This window comes from Quercus suber, unplaced genomic scaffold (assembly GCF_002906115.3).
Source record: "Quercus suber isolate HL8 unplaced genomic scaffold, Cork oak 2.0 scaffold_183, whole genome shotgun sequence".
NCBI lineage: Eukaryota > Viridiplantae > Streptophyta > Magnoliopsida > Fagales > Fagaceae > Quercus > Quercus suber.
In genome coordinates, this window is record NW_027069641.1 from 969,991 (window position 1) to 989,072 (window position 19,082).

Below are 19,082 nucleotides of genomic sequence, written 5' to 3' on the forward strand. Positions count from 1 at the left end.
TCACCCTCTTAACATCATATCCCCCTATCTTGAGGGTGACCACCAAGGCATCATCATATGGATATACGGTTCCAACCTTGTCCTCCTCAGAAAAACTCATCGATGGCCAGTTTCCCACTCTAGCCCTCTTCAACTCATGTCTAGAGTCCTCGGTAGGTGGCCGGGCTATAGACATCACCCTGGAAGGGTGAGAACCAGTTCTCCCTAAGGCCGCGAAAATGAAATTGATGGTTCCTAAAGGGGCTCTGGAAAAAGCATTCCCTTGAAATCCTAACCCTGTCTAACCCCCTGGTTCATTGGGCTGATGTAGAAATTGTTTCAGCCTCCTTTCTCTGACTAGTTGCACCAGATGACTCCTCAAAGTTCTACAGTCTTTTGTGGTGTGCCCTCAGTCTTGGTGGTATTGGTAATAAAGGCTTTGATTGCGCTTCATGAAGTCACCTCCCATCTTATTTATCCACTTCAAAAATGGCTCGTTCTTAATTTTCTCTAAGACTTGATGTACTGGTTCTCGGAACAATGTGTTTACCATTTGAGTAGTGGTAAACCCCGATTGCCCATCAAAGTCTCTCCAGGGCCGATTATTGTTGTAGCGATCCGACCTGAAATCCTTCCTCTTCTGAGGGATAACCTTAGCCTTCCCCTTCCCTTGTTGCTGGTCTTCCTCGACCCGCTTATACTTATCAATTCGATCCATGAGTTGATGTACACTGCTAGTAGGTTTCCCAGTCAAAGACTTCCTCAAAACATGCTTGGCAAGTAGGCCGACCTTGAAAGTTCTTATGGCCACATCATCAAAATCACCATCTATCTCATTGAACATCTCACAATATCTGTCCGAGTACGTTTTCAGGGTCTCCCCTTCTTGCATGGTCATAGGCAACAGGGAGTCCAAGGGCCGAAGAACTCTACTACATGTAATAAATCGAGATCCAAACGCCCGGGTGAGTTCTTTAAAAGAATCAATAGAACCTGCCCTCAAGCCATCAAACCACCTCATGGCCACAAGCCCCAAACTGGATGGCAATACTTTGCACATTAGGGCCTCATTCCTGGAGTGTATAGCCATTCTCTGGTTGAAGTAGCTCACATGCTCCACAAGATCTATTCGACCATTGTTCATGGTGAACATTGGCTGAGTGAACCGTTGAGGAAGTCTCCCTCCCTCGATTCTATGGGTAAAAGGTGATCTGAAAATTTGATTTAACGCTTTGCTCATAGCATCATTTCCCAAGCCTTTGCAAGACGGGCTCTTATTCCCACGTCCATGGTGGTAGTCCCCTTCACATAAGAAAGATTCACTAGGAAGGGTCCTTGACCTGGGTCTATAAATACCATCCTCTTCATCGCCATAAGAGAAATTAGAATTGAAGGGAGTTTGCCTTCGCCATCGTGGCACAACTTCCTCTTCAGATGATCAATCTCTAGTTGCATGGCTCTAATATTCTCTTCATGAGAAAGGTGGCTCCCACCTCAAGACTGGCACCCACTAGTATGGGTGGTATGCACACTGACCTCCCGATCCTTTCTCTGCTCAAGATTAACAAAATGATCTTGACGTTGGGATCCCATAGATTTCTCTCGATTCGGACCTGAACCTACCATAATTGAATCGTTGAACTCACCACAACACTAGAATTTTTCACAAACAGCGCCAATTGTAAGGACACAGTTTGAGTCCTAAGCCCAAAAGTTAAAAGGATTTAGGCTTAAAGAGCCCAATACAATGAATTTGTAGAGAGTGGGTTGGAAAACTAGGCTCTAATGAGTTAGGTAACGATTATTGTGTGTTTAGATGACAATAAAGTAAAAGTGGACTTATTGTATCTAATGAAAATCATCCTACGGTACAGTCCGAGGAGATCAGTTCTTGTATATAATTCTTTGAGTTGATTACAAATATAGCTCTTATTGCTACAGTGTTTCTCTCTTAATTCTTCAATCCTTTTCCTTCAGGGTCTTCTTTCTATTTTATACCATCTTCCTTCTTTCCTGAAGTCTCTAGTAGTAGCTGTAAGGCTGAAAATTACTATTCAGGTATCACTTCCTCATTAATGTGGTTAGAGAGTTAGTTACAGAGCATTTAATGCGGTGATAGTAGCTTTCTCTTTAGATATTTTAGGACTTCTGTCTATCAAGTGCTTCTATGATGCTTATCCGTATCAATAGAATCTCCTAAAACGTTGCCCTAGATGGTAGACCACCCCTTCGGACCTCTGCTTTACGTAGCCGAGGAGGCATTCATCCTCGAACCACCCTCATGGACCATTATGATCAAAACTAACATCTTCACTTACTAACACGTACTTCCTTGATAATGTTCACCCCCCTCAGACTACTTCATGTCCTTGAATTGGGCCCCTGGCCTAATATATTCATAGATATATATTGCTGGGCCTAATACCCCTACAATAATAATAATAATAACAATAATAATTTATTGTTAACTAAAATTTGTTGTAAAAATATTTTAAAGATAGCATTACTCTAATATAATTTATTTTTCGAAAGCTTACTTAAAAAAAAAAAAAAAAAGTTTGTTCATGCCCTTGCCCCACACCAAATGTATAACCAACACAACCATGGCTTTAAAAACTAATACAGTGAAAGAACCGAAAAAGTGACTGGTTACCCGTTTTTTGGTCAGACCGAAATTCAACTGGTGGTCGAACTGATGACGTCATAAATAATTTAATTAATAAGTTTAAAATAATAAAAATTAAAAAATATATATATTTTAAGTTTTTAAACTAAGAATATTCAAGTTAAACATATATATAACATTTTAAAAAATAATGTGAGTTTAGTTTTCATGTATTCAATTTAGGAAATAAAAGTAACAAAACCCAGCGGTAATATTTTTAAATTTTCCAATGATTTGTTTTTAACAAATCTAGTGGAGCACTCTATAATGACTCTTAGAATCATCAAATTTTAATGAGAAGTTCCACGTTCCCAACATTTTTACAATATTTTCACAACAAATCATATGTGGTAAGTTGTTAATAATTTTAATTTGAACATACCACTTAAATTATTATTTTTTTTCACTAGTATTAGTTAATAACAACCCACCACTTAAGATTTATTGTGAAAGTATTGTGAAAATATTGCAGTAGCATTTTTTAATTTTAATTTCTTAATCTTTATTTTATTTTTCTCTTTATCTCTTTTTCTTTCATCCACACGTTTCTTTATATTTTTTTCCCTCTTTTTTTCTCCTTCACACACGTATTCTTTACCTTCTCTCTATCTTCACTTTTGACTTTTCTTTTCTACCAGACTACCATTTCTTCTCTATCTTCTAGAGCATACCAAAAGCCAAAAGCTTTCACTCTCTCTCTCTCTCTCTCTCTCTCTCTCTCACACACACACACACACACCCACAGATCGTCGACGGATGACAAAGGCAAGAGAGACAACTTTTTAAATCAAGGTTCACATATGCCTCTCGCCGGTCATTGACTGAAGATTGGATCAAAGTAGAGCAAACAAAAGGGAGATATTGCATAAGGGAAGATTTCACTATATTTCGATGTTTTTTTGTTTTGCATTTTGAGGAATCCTGATTTGCAAGGGATTGATTTTTTTTTTTTTTTCCTTAGCTGATTTGGGAATTTGTTATAGATTTTTTTGTTTGGATTTGGAAATTTGTTATTGAATTGAACCTAAGCTAGACGCTATTTTTTTGTGGTCTTTGTAGCAATTAATTTATCAAAGGGTTCTAGGGTGGCAAATGGCGATTTGCCTTGATTTATCAAAGGGTAAAATTGAGTTTTTAAGAAAACATAGTGGGCAATTTGGAAAATAGCTGGTGGCTTTCCAACAGTAATGTTAAAATGCAGTTGTGGCGTTTGCAAAAGCTCCTCAAACCTATCCGCACGTTTTAGCTCAATTCTTTGCATTTCAAATTCAAAACGCAGCTATTTTGAGAAAGCACGTTTTGAAACATTACCATACGTCTGACTTTTATTTTTGCTCTCAAAAAGTGTGTTTTGGCTTAAGAAAGTGGAAACAAATGCACACTTAGTCTTTTAATCTCACAACCTAGGCTTCTCCTTCAATCCCTAAGACTATCTTTTTTTCTTTTTTCTTTTTTTGGGTCTCATAGATGAGGACTATTAACTGGGTTATGCTAATAGGTGCCCTTAGAATAATGGTTAACAGTCCATTTTAGGAAATTTTTGGCATTACTTTTATGAGAAATATAAAAAAACTATCAAAATATTAATTTTTTTGTTCATAAAAACTTTCTTTAAATGAATTATTAATCATTACTCTAAGGATATTCGTTAGTATTTCTACTATTAATTATATTTTGGTAACATGGATATTATTGAAGATGATCTTACAATGATTAAGGTACTTAAACAGTTTTTCAATCCACTTGTGAAATGGAGTTGGTCGCTCTTAGCTACTTTCTAGGTCTTGAGGTTACTTCCTCTTCTGACAACTATTGACTTTCTTTCTCAAACAAAAACAAAATATGTTTCCTATCTTCTCTCTCATGCATGTTTCATTGATTATAAACATTGTGGCACACCTCTTGACTCTAATGCTAAGCTTCAGGCCATGAATGGCAAGCCTCTTCATGATGCTATTTTCTACAAGTAATTAGTTAGCAACATTGTGTACTTACTATAACTTGTCATAATATTCATATGTTATGTATCTTGTAAGCTAATTTATATATAATATTGCACTCTATTTACTTTACTGTTGTTTTTGTACATCATGTGTTATCTCAAGGGCACACTCTTGCATGAGTTTTCCCTCTCTTCTACCAATGATTTGTAAGTTGTGTTAATGGGCACCGTAAATATGTCAGCATTTTTGTTAACTACTCAGTTTTATGTCAGTATTTTATCAACTTTATAAGTTTTAGGGTCAGCTTTATACAGTTTCTCTCATTTATTCAATTTTTTTATTAAGTGGAACCAACATTATTCTAACCTTAACAAGCATCATATGGTACACATTAACATTTGCCACGATGTATTATTACATGCCTATTTTGATGCTAACCGGGTAGGAAATCTACAAATCATCATTCCACCATCATGGCAACAAATCCATCAAATCCTTTAAGCACAACAATGAACAGGGATGAGCTTAACCTTCTTATTGATTTTGCTACCACCAAAAAAATTCCTCAGTAAGCAATGAAATCTATTCAGGAACAGTGTTTGACTCTACCTCCTTTGTAAGTAGAAGCTGTAATGGAAAGAAATATTGATGACACTCATGAACTATGGAACCGCATTCACATGGTTTATAGTCTCTCAAAGGATCTTGGCTGCCAGGATTTCGAGTTGACATGATCTACTCCAACGATGAAACAGTTGTTGCCGCGGCTACAAAAATGTTAAGCTTCGGATTGGTCTCTTCCCAAACTCAGTTTTTTTACTCACCAACATGCTCTCTGACAAGAAATTCACTAGCAAATACATAAAGGAGAATCGAAAGACTCAAAAGTAGAAAGGAAATGCTTTTCTCTGACCTTAGTGGTGCAGGGATAGAGTGTTTGAAGAGCAATGCTTGTTTGTTTTGTTGGGTGGACATGAGAGACTTGTTAAGCTCTGACACATTTGAAGCTGAAAAGGAGCTCTCCAGGAGAATTCTTTTTGAAGTTGGCCTCAACACTTTCCTGGGTCTTCTTGCCATTGTTCTGAGCCGGGTTGGTTTAGAATATATGTTGTTGAAGGAAAAACAGAGCCAGAAAATGTTGAAGGAAAAATAGAGCCTAAACGACAAACTAAACTAAACGGCAAGAAGAAAATTGCAGCAGAGAAGCAAACGACAGAAGAAGAGTCAGTTGCAACCCATGCCACATCACGTGCCAGAATGAAGTAGGTGCATTACAGCTGTCAAACGGTTATGCAGCTGTCAAACGGTTATGCAGTTATTTTGGGAAGAAAGTGCAGTCCCTGTTTTCTCAATGTATATAAACAGAGTTGATTATTATGTATTAGTTAGTTTTTCATTTTGTAAGATTTCTTTTCAATGAGAAGTTTCTAATTCTTCAGAACTCTCTTTTCTAATATATGTTTTGCAAACATGTCTCAGCTAGGAAACATTGAAGGTTGCAATAACCCGTATCAAGGACTTTGTTGAATCCATCACCTCTAGCAGAGAAAATTGCAACCACCAACTGTTCGTGATTCAAGAAGAAGATCACTCTATCCCTGCACCACTAAGCCCAGAAACAAGCATTTCTTTCCTACTTTTAAGTCTCTTTCGGTTCTCCTCTATGTATTTGCTAGTGAATTTCTTGTCAGAGAGCATGTTGGTGAGCAAAAATTGAGTTTGGGAAGAGACCAATCCGAAGCTTGACATTTTTGTAGCTGCGGCAACAACTGTTTCATCGTTGGAGTAGATCATGCCAACTCGAAATCCAGGCAAACCAAGATCCTTTGAGAGACTATAAACCATGTGAATGCGGTTCCATAGTTCATGAGTGTCATCAATATTTCTGTCCGTTACAGCTTCTATGATGCTTAAAAAGGAGGTAGAGTCAAACACTGTTCCTGAATAGATTTCATCGCTTACTATATGAATTTTTTTGGTGATAGCAAAATCAATAAGAAGGTTAAGCTCATCCCTGTCCATTGTTGTGCCTAAGGGATTTGATGGATTTGTTACCAATACCCCTTTAACATTTAAGTTAAGCTTTTTGGCTTGTTCATACGCATCCTCCAAGGCACGCCCAGTAATTTTGAAGTCATTTGAACTTGAACAATGTATTGGAACAATTTCAACTCCAGTTCGCCACTTGAGATCTCTATCAAACCTGCCCAAAAAAGAAGTATATAAACTAAATCATACATGTCAAATTTAAAAAAAATTTGAAAATAAAGATGATATGAGAAATGAATAATGTGGTTCTGTCACTAAGACCTGTGTCCACAATCCTAAAAGTCAAAAGGACTACAGTTATAGTTGATTGTGTCAATCCGGTGATTTAATTACTCCAAACAATCAATTTCATGATTATATATATATATATATATTTAATATGTGGAAAGTGAAACATGCATTTTTTGAGTACCCAAAAAATAATGTAATAGAAAACTTGAAGAAGAACAAGAAATTATTGTTACCCTGGATAGTATGGAGTAGGAAGAAGGAAAGCTTCCCCAGGTTCAGCTAGGCAGAACATTAAGGACTCATTCGCAGAAGTTGAGCCAGCAACAAGAACGAGCTTTTTGGGTCAAACTCCACTTTATATCCTCTTAATTTTGCCATGAACTTTACCAATTCCTAAAAAATAAACCATTCAAGCCAAGTTAGGTATCTATGTAGGAGAGCAGCAGCTTTGTACTAATGTGTAGCAAACGAGGAAGTACTATAAGTACTTACATTTTTGAAAGTAGGCATGCCACGATAGTCTTGGAAGAGAGCCAGCTCTTTGAATACAGATTTTCCATCTCTCTTCAACCCCAGTACATCAGGATTGTCTGCAAGCCAGGACTCAGCATTCAGCAAGATCAAAGGAAAGCTGCACGAAGAATCAGAATAAGAAATGGTTCTTATAGCTAGACATAGTGAGAATTGAAAGACTACACAGTGTGTAATGTGGGAGATGGACGCACATGCACTTTAAATGTGTCCCTTTTATAAGCGAGAACAGATTCGAATTCAAATTCTCACAATAATACTTAAGTACAAGACTCTTGATCACTTTGACATGTGTCATGAAATTACAATGTAACATTTTTCTTTTCTATTGAGAAAATATGTCACAATGTAACATGAGTATTCTCTGTTGGGAAAGTTGCTAAAAAGAGGTACATTTTTATCCTTCTAACAAATTATTTTTCAAACTTTATGAGAGTTGGATGATTCTAGTTTCACTAAAAGAATAAAGACCCAAAACAAAGAATAGAATTCCTGAGAGTTTTCCCACTTGATTTTCTGCAAGTCCCATCTGAATGATTCCGTTCGGATTCTGGACTTCATGATAAGGATTCTTCTCGTATTCCTGCCATCCAAGGAAGTAGGAAGAATCCTGGCCATGAGAATCACAGGCAGCTTTCTTAGACAACATTTGCATGCTGGTTTAAGTGTCTAACTTCTAATTTTGAGTAGTGAGCAACCTTGAAAGCTAGCTAGCTCAAAGAGGAAGAGAGAGAGAGAGAGAGAGAGAGCCTTTGGTTGAGATGCTTGTAACAAGCAGTGTAGGTTTGCATTTATATAGACTTTCAATGGAGAGAAAATATCAATATTTTATTGATGGTGCTGATAATTTTTGACCAGGAAGAGGCACATTTCATTTTTTTTTTTTAATTCACAGTTTCTTCTGTTTTAACTGTAGTTGTTTACTCATTTTCATGTACTCATTCTCAGACCGAATATGCTATTTACAAACTGATTTTTGAAAGATTGAGGGACAAAGATTATCTCTTCTTAAAATAGATGTACGGATACCCAATTGCTTGATATTGTTTTTAATGTTTAATGATGTGTTTAGCTTGCAAATAGATGTTATGGAGAGAGAAAGAAGCTCTGAAGAAAGCGAGGCGCTGGAGAGAAGTACCAAGAAATTTAAAGATAACCATTGTGATGAGGAAGATCATTCTGGAAACTCTGAAACTAATGCGTATACATTTAGGAGCTATAAGGATAAGCTGGTGGGGGATATCCCAGGGGCGTACGAATAAGCCTTTGGCTTTGAGGCTTCCATGGAGGATGAAGCAGACTCGGACTGTGAAGAGTCTAGCCTTTGTGAAGGTATGGTGGCGATTTCTCTGTCAAAAGAAGAAAAGGTCAGAATCCGTGAACCGTGGGGGAATGCCATCATTGTCAAAACGTTTGGGCGCAAAGTGGGTTTTCTTTTTTTGTCAACTAAATTGCAATCCATGTGGAGGCCATCTGGAAGAATGGATATCATTGATCTAGGTAATGATTTTTTTCTTGTTAAGTTTGAGCTGAAAATGGACCTAGACGTGGTCTTTAAAGGGGGCCCTTGGTTTGTTGGCCAACAGTTTCTTGCCATTAGGAAATGGGAGCCGGAGTTTAAGGCGGAGGAAGCTACTCTTTCCCGTTGGTTTTTTCTTACGTGCCACAACCATCCACTCACCATACACCTTGCCCACTTGTTCCAACACCACATCAGCATCAGGAGAAGTATGATTCTCCAACGGATCCCCTGTCTGGACACACACCAACGAATCAGCGGCCATTTGGTTTTCCGTTGGTGGCTGTGAAGGGGCCCTTGTATTAGTCCCTGCATTACTTCGAACCACAGCTGGACAGTACTCCATTCGATGACCTAAACGGCCACATGCAAAACAAAGCATGTTGATCCCTTCATATTGGACAGGTTGAGACATTTTACCAATTTTAACAGTATTGATAAGGGGCTGATCAATGATAATCTGTACACAAAGTCTAGCAAAACGCCTTCTAGCACCATTCGCATTAAAAGAGTCAATACGCAAAACAGGACCAATTGCTCGACCAATTTTCTTAAGAATGGTGGGTTCATAAAACTCGATGGGTAATCCAGGCAACCTAATCCAAACAGCCACAGAGGAAAGAGTAGCTTCCTCCGCCTTAAACTCCGGCTCCCATTTCCTAATGGCAAGAAACTGTTGGCCAACAAACCAAGGGCCCCCTTTAAAGACCACGTCTAGGTCCATTTTCAGCTCAAACTTAACAAGAAAAAAATCATTACCTAGATCAATGATATCCATTCTTCCAGATGGCCTCCACATGGATTGCAATTTAGTTGACAAAAAAAGAAAACCCACTTTGCGCCCAAACATTTTGACAATGATGGCATTCCCCCACGGTTCACGGATTCTGACCTTTTCTTCTTTTGACAGAGAAATCGCCACCATACCTTCACAAAGGCTAGACTCTTCACAGTCCGAGTCTGCTTCATCCTCCATGGAAGCCTCAAAGCCAAAGGCTTATTCGTACGCCCCTGGGATATCCCCCACCAGCTTATCCTTATAGCTCCTAAATGTATACGCATTAGTTTCAGAGTTTCCAGAATGATCTTCCTCATCACAATGGTTATCTTTAAATTTCTTGGTACTTCTCTCCAGCGCCTCGCTTTCTTCAGAGCTTCTTTCTCTCTCCATAACTTCTATTTGCAAGCTAAACACATCATTAAACATTAAAAACAATATCAAGCAATTGGGTATCCGTACATCTATTTTAAGAAGAGATAATCTTTGTCCCTCAATCTTTCAAAAATCAGTTTGTAAATAGCATATTCGGTCTGAGAATGAGTACATGAAAATGAGTAAACAACTACAGTTAAAACAGAAGAAACTGTGAATTAAAAAAAAAAAATGAAATGTGCCTCTTCCTGGTCAAAAATTATCAGCACCATCAATAAAATATTGATATTTTCTCTCCATTGAAAGTCTATATAAATGCAAACCTACACTGCTTGTTACAAGCATCTCAACCAAAGGCTCTCTCTCTCTCTCTCTCTCTCTTCCTCTTTGAGCTAGCTAGCTTTCAAGGTTGCTCACTACTCAAAATTAGAAGTTAGACACTTAAACCAGCATGCAAATGTTGTCTAAGAAAGCTGCCTGTGATTCTCATGGCCAGGATTCTTCCTACTTCCTTGGATGGCAGGAATACGAGAAGAATCCTTATCATGAAGTCCAGAATCCGAACGGAATCATTCAGATGGGACTTGCAGAAAATCAGGTGGGAAAACTCTCAGGAATTCTATTCTTTGTTTTGGGTCTTTATTCTTTTAGTGAAAATAGAATCATCCAACTCTCATAAAGTTTGAAAAATAATTTGTTAGAAGGATAAAAATGTACCTCTTTTTAGCAACTTTCCCAACAGAGAATACTCATGTTACATTGTGACATATTTTCTCAATAGAAAAAAAAAATGTTACATTGTAATTTCATGACACATGTCAAAGTGATCAAGAGTCTTGTACTTAAGTATTATTGTGAGAATTTGAATTCGAATCTGTTCTCGCTTATGAAAGGGACACATTTAAAGTGCATGTGCGTCCATCTCCCACATTACACACTGTGTAGTCTTTCAATTCTCACTATGTCTAGCTATAAGAACCATTTCTTATTCTGATTCTTCGTGCAGCTTTCCTTTGATCTTGCTGAATGCTGAGTCCTGGCTTGCAGACAATCCTGATGTACTGGGGTTGAAGAGAGATGGAAAATCTGTATTCAAAGAGCTGGCTCTCTTCCAAGACTATCGTGGCATGCCTACTTTCAAAAATGTAAGTACTTATAGTACTTCCTCGTTTGCTACACATTAGTACAAAGCTGCTGCTCTCCTACATAGATACCTAACTTGGCTTGAATGGTTTATTTTTTAGGAATTGGTAAAGTTCATGGCAAAATTAAGAGGATATAAAGTGGAGTTTGACCCAAAAAGCTCGTTCTTGTTGCTGGCTCAACTTCTGCGAATGAGTCCTTAATGTTCTGCCTAGCTGAACCTGGGGAAGCTTTCCTTCTTCCTACTCCATACTATCCAGGGTAACAATAATTTCTTGTTCTTCTTCAAGTTTTCTATTACATTATTTTTTGGGTACTCAAAAAATGCATGTTTCACTTTCCACATATTAAATATATATATATATATATAATCATGAAATTGATTGTTTGGAGTAATTAAATCACCGGATTGACACAATCAACTATAACTGTAGTCCTTTTGACTTTTAGGATTGTGGACACAGGTCTTAGTGACAGAACCACATTATTCATTTCCCATATTATCTTTATTTTCAAATTTTTTTTAAATTTGACATGTATGATTTAGTTTATATACTTCTTTTTTGGGCAGGTTTGATAGAGATCTCAAGTGGCGAACTGGAGTTGAAATTGTTCCAATACATTGTTCAAGTTCAAATGACTTCAAAATTACTGGGCGTGCCTTGGAGGATGCGTATGAACAAGCCAAAAAGCTTAACTTAAATGTTAAAGGGGTATTGGTAACAAATCCATCAAATCCCTTAGGCACAACAATGGACAGGGATGAGCTTAACCTTCTTATTGATTTTGCTATCACCAAAAAAATTCATATAGTAAGCGATGAAATCTATTCAGGAACAGTGTTTGACTCTACCTCCTTTTTAAGCATCATAGAAGCTGTAACGGACAGAAATATTGATGACACTCATGAACTATGGAACCGCATTCACATGGTTTATAGTCTCTCAAAGGATCTTGGTTTGCCTGGATTTCGAGTTGGCATGATCTACTCCAACGATGAAACAGTTGTTGCCGCAGCTACAAAAATGTCAAGCTTCGGATTGGTCTCTTCCCAAACTCAATTTTTGCTCACCAACATGCTCTCTGACAAGAAATTCACTAGCAAATACATAGAGGAGAACCGAAAGAGACTTAAAAGTAGGAAAGAAATGCTTGTTTCTGGGCTTAGTGGTGCAGGGATAGAGTGATCTTCTTCTTGAATCACGAACAGTTGGTGGTTGCAATTTTCTCTGCTAGANGATTTCTCCCTATATATTTATTTTATGTATGGAATTTCTTAGTGCTTTAATCAACAAGAAGTGTGAGGAGGGTGTTTGGGGCAGGGTCAAAGCCTCAAGAAATGGACCAGGCTTCTCTCATATCTTTTTTGCTGATGACCTCCTTTTATTTGCCAAAGCTACTCAGGAAAACTGTGAAGCCATTTCTGAGGTCTTGGAGGATTTTTGCTCGGCAACGGGTCTTAAGATCAGTCGTGAAAAATCTAAAGTTTTTTTCTCTCCTACTGTGACAACTGAAGATAGGGTGAACTTAACAAACCAGCTGGATATTTGCGAGACAAACAATTTGGGCAACTACCTTGGGTTTCCCCTGAGACATAAAGGCAGAAATAGAAATGAATTCCTCTTTATCATTGATAGAGTTCAGGCCAAATTGGCTGGTTGGAAATCTAATTGTCTCTCTCCAGCTGGTAGACTTGTTCTTCTTAAGGCTGCGGTCACCCCCATTGTTGAATACTTTATGCAGTGCTGTAAGCTTCCTATTAGAGTTAGTGAGCGAATTGATAAGCTCACTCGTGACTACCTTTGGGGTTCAAATGATGAAAGGCGGAGAATGCATATGGTGGGGTGGGATAAGGTGACAAATCCTACTTGTATTGGGGGGCTTGGCTTATTTAAAGTGAAAGCGAGAAATGATGCCATTCTCGCAAAATTATGTTGGCGTATCGCTTCAACTCCGGATGCGGCCTGGTCTCAAATGCTTTGTAAAAAATACTTGACTCCTGCCAGATTGAATGATAGGGGTAGAAAGTACCCCGCTTCTCGTACTTGGAAGGCTTGTAAGATTGGAGGATTGATTTTCAATAAAGGACTGAAATGGGTTATTTCCAATGGGGAAGGTTGAATGCTTGGAATGACTTTTGGCTGCCATCAGGTCCGCTGAGAGGCCTTATACATGGTCCCTTGGTGGAAGGGGAAGGAAATATTTCTGTGAAAGATTTTTTGGCTGATGAGAGGAGTATTTCGTTTGTTCTCCCTGATCCGATTGTGCAGGAAATAAGAGGCATTCCCGCTGCTCTATATTCTGCCCGTGAAGACATTCTCATTTAGGCTTTCTCCAAAGATGGTAACTTCTCCTTAAATTCAGCTTATCTTCTTGCAAAGGATTTAAACCCCTTGAACCTCCCTACTTCTAAGATGTGGGTTTGGAAATCAAATTCCACGCCCCGTATCAAATTTTTTCTCTGGTTATGCTTCCATGGCAGCATCCCCTGTAAAGAAGTCCTTGGTTCACGTGGTTTTAATCTTGATACTGTGTGTGAGCTCTGTGGTTGTTATGCTGAATCTATTATTCATATTCTTCGTGATTGTGATGTTGCGAGGAATGTTTGGAGGAATTTGGGTATAAAAGATGATAACCAGGAATTTTATAATACTCCCCTTACTGTGTGGTTGAAGAAGAATTGTGATTTGTCTGTCTCGCTTGCTAGTGCTGGGATTCCATGGAACTTCTTATTCCCACAAGCTGTCTGGCATTTATGGCTGCACCGAAATAGCTATATTTTCAGGAATAAAAGAATTGATGAATCTCTCCATTTGCAGTGCATTAAGAAAAGTGCTGAGTTCTATGCTATTGTCCCAAATTCTTCTAAGAAACCTCCTCGAAACTAGATCCAAGTTAAATGGATGAAACCCAATCCGGGATGGGTAAAACTAAACACTGATGGGGCAGTTGGTGGTGCTCTCGGCAAGGCTGGTGGGGGTGGTGTGTTAAGATGCAATAGAGGGAATTGGGTTGCTGGTTTTATTAGGAAGCTTGGTGCGGTATCTAGCACTAAGGCGGAACTCTGGGCGCTAAAGGATGGCCTTTTACTAGCTAAACAACTTAATATCCAGTATATTAATATTGAACTAGATGCTGAATATATTGTACATTTACTTTCTAACCCAAATACTGTCAATCTGATGCTTGAGCCTCTTCTAAATGATTGCAGGACCCTGATAAACTCGATGCCTAATTGCACTGTGTCCCACATATTCCGGGAAGCTAACAGTTGTGCTGATATTTTGGCAAAAATGGGAGCCGGTCTAGTTTCTGGCTTTCACATTTTGTATGAACCACCGCCTGTGGTGGAAAATGCGCTAGCTTTTGACAAAGCTGAGCTATTTTGTAATAGACTGATTATTTAATGTTATGTTCCTTCCGCTGTTTACCAAAAAAAAAAAAAAAAGATGTGTTTAGCTTGAATCTATTGGAGTAAGGGTGTTCGCAGTACAGTGCAGTTTTGGGTCATTTTTAGCATCACATTTTGTGGTGCGATTTGGCTAAAATCATAACTATAGTGCATTTTATTTTTGCTGTTACATGCGCGGTTCTATGTATAAGATGAGGTTTGAAATTTGTATATTTTTCAAATTTTGGGCATTTCTTACCCATTTCAAAACTAATTTTTCCTTTTTTTTGGTCAAGTTTTAAATTATTTAGTCAACACTTGCTAGGGTTATCAAATTTGTTTTTTTGAAAACTAGGGTTATTAAACTATTAATAATATATTTAATATTAAAAATAAATAAATATATTAATATATAGAGAGGGTGTGGTTTGTGCGATTTTCTTATTATAAAACTGCAAACCACACTACACCATGCAATGCGGTGTATTGTTACTTGCGGTGTTGTGTGGTTATGCTATTTTGCTGGTGATTTTGGTACGGTTTTTACAGTTTATGCGGTTTGGTAAACACCCCTATATTAGAGTATTTGATTGTATCTAAAGTTGCTTGTACTTGATGGTACCAATTGATTTAAATAAATAGTTATTCACAAAAAAAAAACAAAGGTTTGCGTACGTGCAAGCCTCTTTTTCACATTCATTTTAAAAACAATTACAAATGTGTCAATTGATGCCAATATAAAAATATAACCAATAACTTAATATGTTTCTTCAAATAGCATTTTTCTTAATACTCTATAAGTCTTCCTATTTATATATATATATATATATATATAAACAAAGTTTGTTTACAATTCCCACTAAAAAAATTAGCATTACTACATATTTTAAAAATCTAATTGTTAAATTTTATGTTTTTTACATTCTTATAAAACATGTCAAATTTATGTCAATAATTCTGAAGAGATTGAAAATCCTTCCTTTCTTTCCTCGTAAACTCTTTCCTATCACCTCTTGAAGATGAAAATTTCCCTCTGTTGAATGGTTTTCCACTCTTCTTCATCTTCAGAAATTTTCGGAAGTTTTCACAAGATATACTACTTTCTTCTCCACTCCATCTTCTTCGGAAGGATCATCCATTCTTTCGGTGATAGTTTTAAGAGCAAGCGATTTACTCGTCTTGTGAGAAGGTAGTCCAAGCTCATAAGTTTGAAGAGACCCAATCAACTCCTGAATTTTGATCTCATCCAGGTCTTTACTCTCTTCTATAGCTGTGACGTTTTGCTCTAAAGCTTTCAGGCAAGGACCTCAAGATTTTTCTCACCACCTTAGTATCTTCAATCTTCTCACCAAGATTGAGCTTAGTAATGACAATTTCGTTGAGCTTCCCATAGAATGAATCAAACGATTCATCTTCACCTATCTTGAGCTCTTCAAACTTGGTGGTAAGCATTTGGAGTTTTGTGTCCTTCACCTTCTTAGTACCTTCATATGTAGTTCCAAAATCTCCCAAGCTTCTTTGGCTACGGTCATATGAGAAATCTTGTGAAATTCATCAGGAGACACACCACAAAAAATAGCATTTAAAGCTTTACTGTTAGCATTGGTTGCCGCAAGAGCTGTCTTATCCCATGTGAATTTTTCAGCCTCCGGCCTGGTCCAACCTATTTCAATCGCATCCCACATGGTGTCATCAATAGAGCATAGGAATGCCCTCATTCTAACTTTCCAGATGGCATAATTGTTACCATCAAAAAATGGTGGAACATTGAGAGATTGAGACCTATCCATCTCAACAAGGGGTCAAGGATCACACTCAGGTATTTAAACCATAACAAGTGTACCCGCTCTGATATCAATTGAAAGTTCAAAATGTGTATAAACCACCCTTGAACGTTTGGACCCCAAATTATAAAATATCAATTCAGACTTATAATCAAACAATTAATGTGCGGAATATGAACATAAGCCAATCACAGAATTGATAACTAATCTAAGCCAAATATAAACACATCCACAGCAGTAAATATAAGGTAAAGATAAAGGAAGGAAGATACAAACACACGGACAACACGCGATGTGTTATCAAAGAGGAAACCGAAGCCCTCAGCGTAAAACCTCTCTGTCGCCCTCCAAGCGGTAAATAATCCACTAAAGAATATAGTTGGGATACATGAACAGCAGAAGAACCTCCAAGCCTAATCTACCCAAGTACCTAAGCTCTCCAAGCTTCTTGCTCCAACGAGGTTATGCCAAACCTATTTCTTCTTTAGCTTCCCGGATTCCGCTACTATACCATAGCATCAACCAATGTAAATTGGTTCTTTCCAAACTGCTTCCCTTAGCACCAAATGAACCTTCTCACAAACGTGGGTGTGGTGAGATAAGGATTTGGTCAATGGCCTCTCAAGGATATGACAATGGAGAGGAAGAGAGTAGAGGAATTTGTAGAGTCTCTAAGGTAAAGATTGGGGATGAGGCAATCTTGTTTTTCTCTAGGGTTTCTCTCATAAAAATTCTCTCTAGAAGCTCTCATAAAATCGTGGGTATAAAGGTCTATATATAGTGAGGTAAGAAAGGAATACGAAGAGACATTTTTTGCCAAATAGGGTAAATTGGCGGCTTGGTCTCGCGGCTTGTCCAAGTTGCGAGTTCAAGTCGCGGCGTAACGGCCTGGCCAGCCTGGGACTTTTGTCCTATAATGCGACAGCTGACGCCACCCTTGAGCTTCCCTGTGTGCATCTCACGTGCCTGCATTTGGCGGCTTGTAGCCACGAGCCACCCGCGAGTCCTAGCTGCGAAGCTCTGCTTCTTTGCACATACTTGAGCTTTTCTTCACATCTTCTCACACACTACCCTTACAATAATCCCACCTAAATACATGGTTACTAAGTGCTAAATTACAAGTAAATTGGCACGGAATAAAGCCAACAAGATGGTTGATAAATTTCAACCTTACATGTAACTTGAACCCAACCCATATATATATTCTTTCTTATTTTCAGCTCCATCCCTGCTCTACCCAATGATTGGTGTCGCAGTGGATAAGAATTTTTCCTTTCCATCCAATTTTTTCTAGAATGCTTGGTGTCAATCTCTCTCGAAAAATAAAATGTACCTCATTTTTTTCTATAATACTTGTAAATTTCAATCTATCTCAAAAATAAAATGTACTAGAAGGTAAACTTTTTCCCCCAATGTGGTAGGAAATAAATTTGTAATTTTTTTTTAATCCAACTTAAATGTTTTAATTTTTAATTTTTTATATTGGTTAAAAATGCTTCTAATACACCCAAATAACTCTCTATCACAAATTTAAAACTAAAGAACCAAATACAAACCAAAGAACCAAAGGTTCACAAATACCAAATATGAATTGCACACAAACCAAAGAGAGAGTCACAAATCAAATCCAAAAGTTGCAATGTACCAAGAGAGAGCAAATCAACAAACCGCAGAACCAAAACCAAGTAACAACAAACATCTCTCACTATTCCAAATTACAACCCACAAATATCAAATAACCAAATAAAGAAAGAGTCTTTTTCTCACACACTTTCATCTATCTCTCTAATTTTCTGTAGCAACACTATGCTTATATAGGAGACTTGAGTCGGCTAGTAACCAAAATAAAAAAGTATTAGACTTCTTTTCCACACACAAAAGGAGAATCACTCCTATTCCAAATAGAACTCAAAATTAAGTAGTAGACAAAACTTGTAATAAAGTTTGATAACTTCAAACAACAGTAACCCAGAAGGAGTAAAATTCCTTCTTTATCCAAATCCAACAAGGAGTCGAACTCCTAATTCAAGCCATATTCTACAAATCTCCACTTTGGCTTGAATTCCATCAAGCCTCACAAACGACATTTGCAGACCACCAAATACAAATTCCACCTTGACATGACATCTCCTAAACCACAAATGCAAAGCCCTCAATCAAATCAGAGCCTAACTAGAAAAAGTGCGAATTATCTAAAACCACTTCTAAATGCACCAATGGACGCCAAATGCACCCAAAGTTGGTGCCAAATCCAAATAAGAGTCCAAAACAAAGTGCACATCACCACAAATGAAACTTTTTCGTTGCCACCACCAAAGCCCCTACAGGCTAATTCAAATTGCAAATACCGAACAAGTCCAAGCAACACTTGAACTTGTGCAAAGTCTTAATCACCATGTCACCACCAAAAATAACATCCTTGGCCAAACACAAATGAATAGTGCTACAAGCTTGTCTATTAATTTTTTCTCAATCCTTGTCGACATCCCTTCAAGTTTGTCTTCCAAAGTAATATCCAACTCTTGTTGAACCAAGACATCCATAACTTCGCATTGCCACATGCCAAAGTTATTCATTTCATCAAATTCCTCTACTTCAAATTTGGCATTAGAAACCATCGTCCTAATCGCCAAAGGTTTTGCAGAAGACTCTGACAAAATTTTTTCAAAAGAATCCGCCAAAGATTTTATAGAG

The 19,082-nt window shown here is 37.7% G+C and overlaps 4 protein-coding genes and 1 pseudogene across 4 annotated transcripts; 2 read left to right on the forward strand and 3 right to left on the reverse strand.

The window, feature by feature from the left end:
* Positions 1-388: 388 nt before the first annotated feature.
* On the reverse strand, positions 389-1,123 carry LOC111997042 (uncharacterized). The gene has a single exon (XM_024029079.1). It carries the CDS (start codon positions 1,121-1,123, stop codon positions 389-391), a length of 735 nt encoding a protein of 244 aa, XP_023884847.1.
* Positions 1,124-3,248: 2,125 nt separating this feature from the next.
* LOC136069693 (1-aminocyclopropane-1-carboxylate synthase CMA101-like) lies at positions 3,249-6,723 on the forward strand (annotated as a pseudogene).
* On the reverse strand, positions 6,175-8,053 carry LOC111997046 (1-aminocyclopropane-1-carboxylate synthase CMA101-like). The gene is given in 6 exon segments (XM_065778470.1): positions 6,175-6,790; positions 7,101-7,209; positions 7,212-7,260; positions 7,360-7,476; positions 7,478-7,498; positions 7,907-8,053. Coding segments are annotated over 6 exon segments (1,059 nt in total).
* An 886-nt stretch (positions 8,054-8,939) lies between these two features.
* Positions 8,940-9,893, reverse strand: LOC136069677 (uncharacterized). The gene has a single exon (XM_065778436.1). The coding sequence runs from the start codon at positions 9,891-9,893 to the stop codon at positions 8,940-8,942; it is 954 nt and encodes a 317-aa protein (XP_065634508.1).
* A 628-nt stretch (positions 9,894-10,521) lies between these two features.
* LOC136069665 (1-aminocyclopropane-1-carboxylate synthase CMA101-like) lies at positions 10,522-12,443 on the forward strand. The gene is given in 6 exon segments (XM_065778421.1): positions 10,522-10,668; positions 11,077-11,091; positions 11,093-11,215; positions 11,315-11,363; positions 11,366-11,474; positions 11,785-12,443. Coding segments are annotated over 6 exon segments (1,059 nt in total). The 3' UTR covers positions 12,401-12,443.
* The last annotated feature ends 6,639 nt before the right edge of the window (positions 12,444-19,082 follow it).

What these genes read in the sequence shown, in the direction of transcription:
- LOC111997042 (XM_024029079.1), bottom strand. Translation starts at nt 1,123, where the DNA reads ATGAACAATGGTCGAATAGATCTTGTGGAGCATGTGAGCTACTTCAAC.
- LOC136069677 (XM_065778436.1), bottom strand. Translation starts at nt 9,893, where the DNA reads ATGGAGGATGAAGCAGACTCGGACTGTGAAGAGTCTAGCCTTTGTGAA.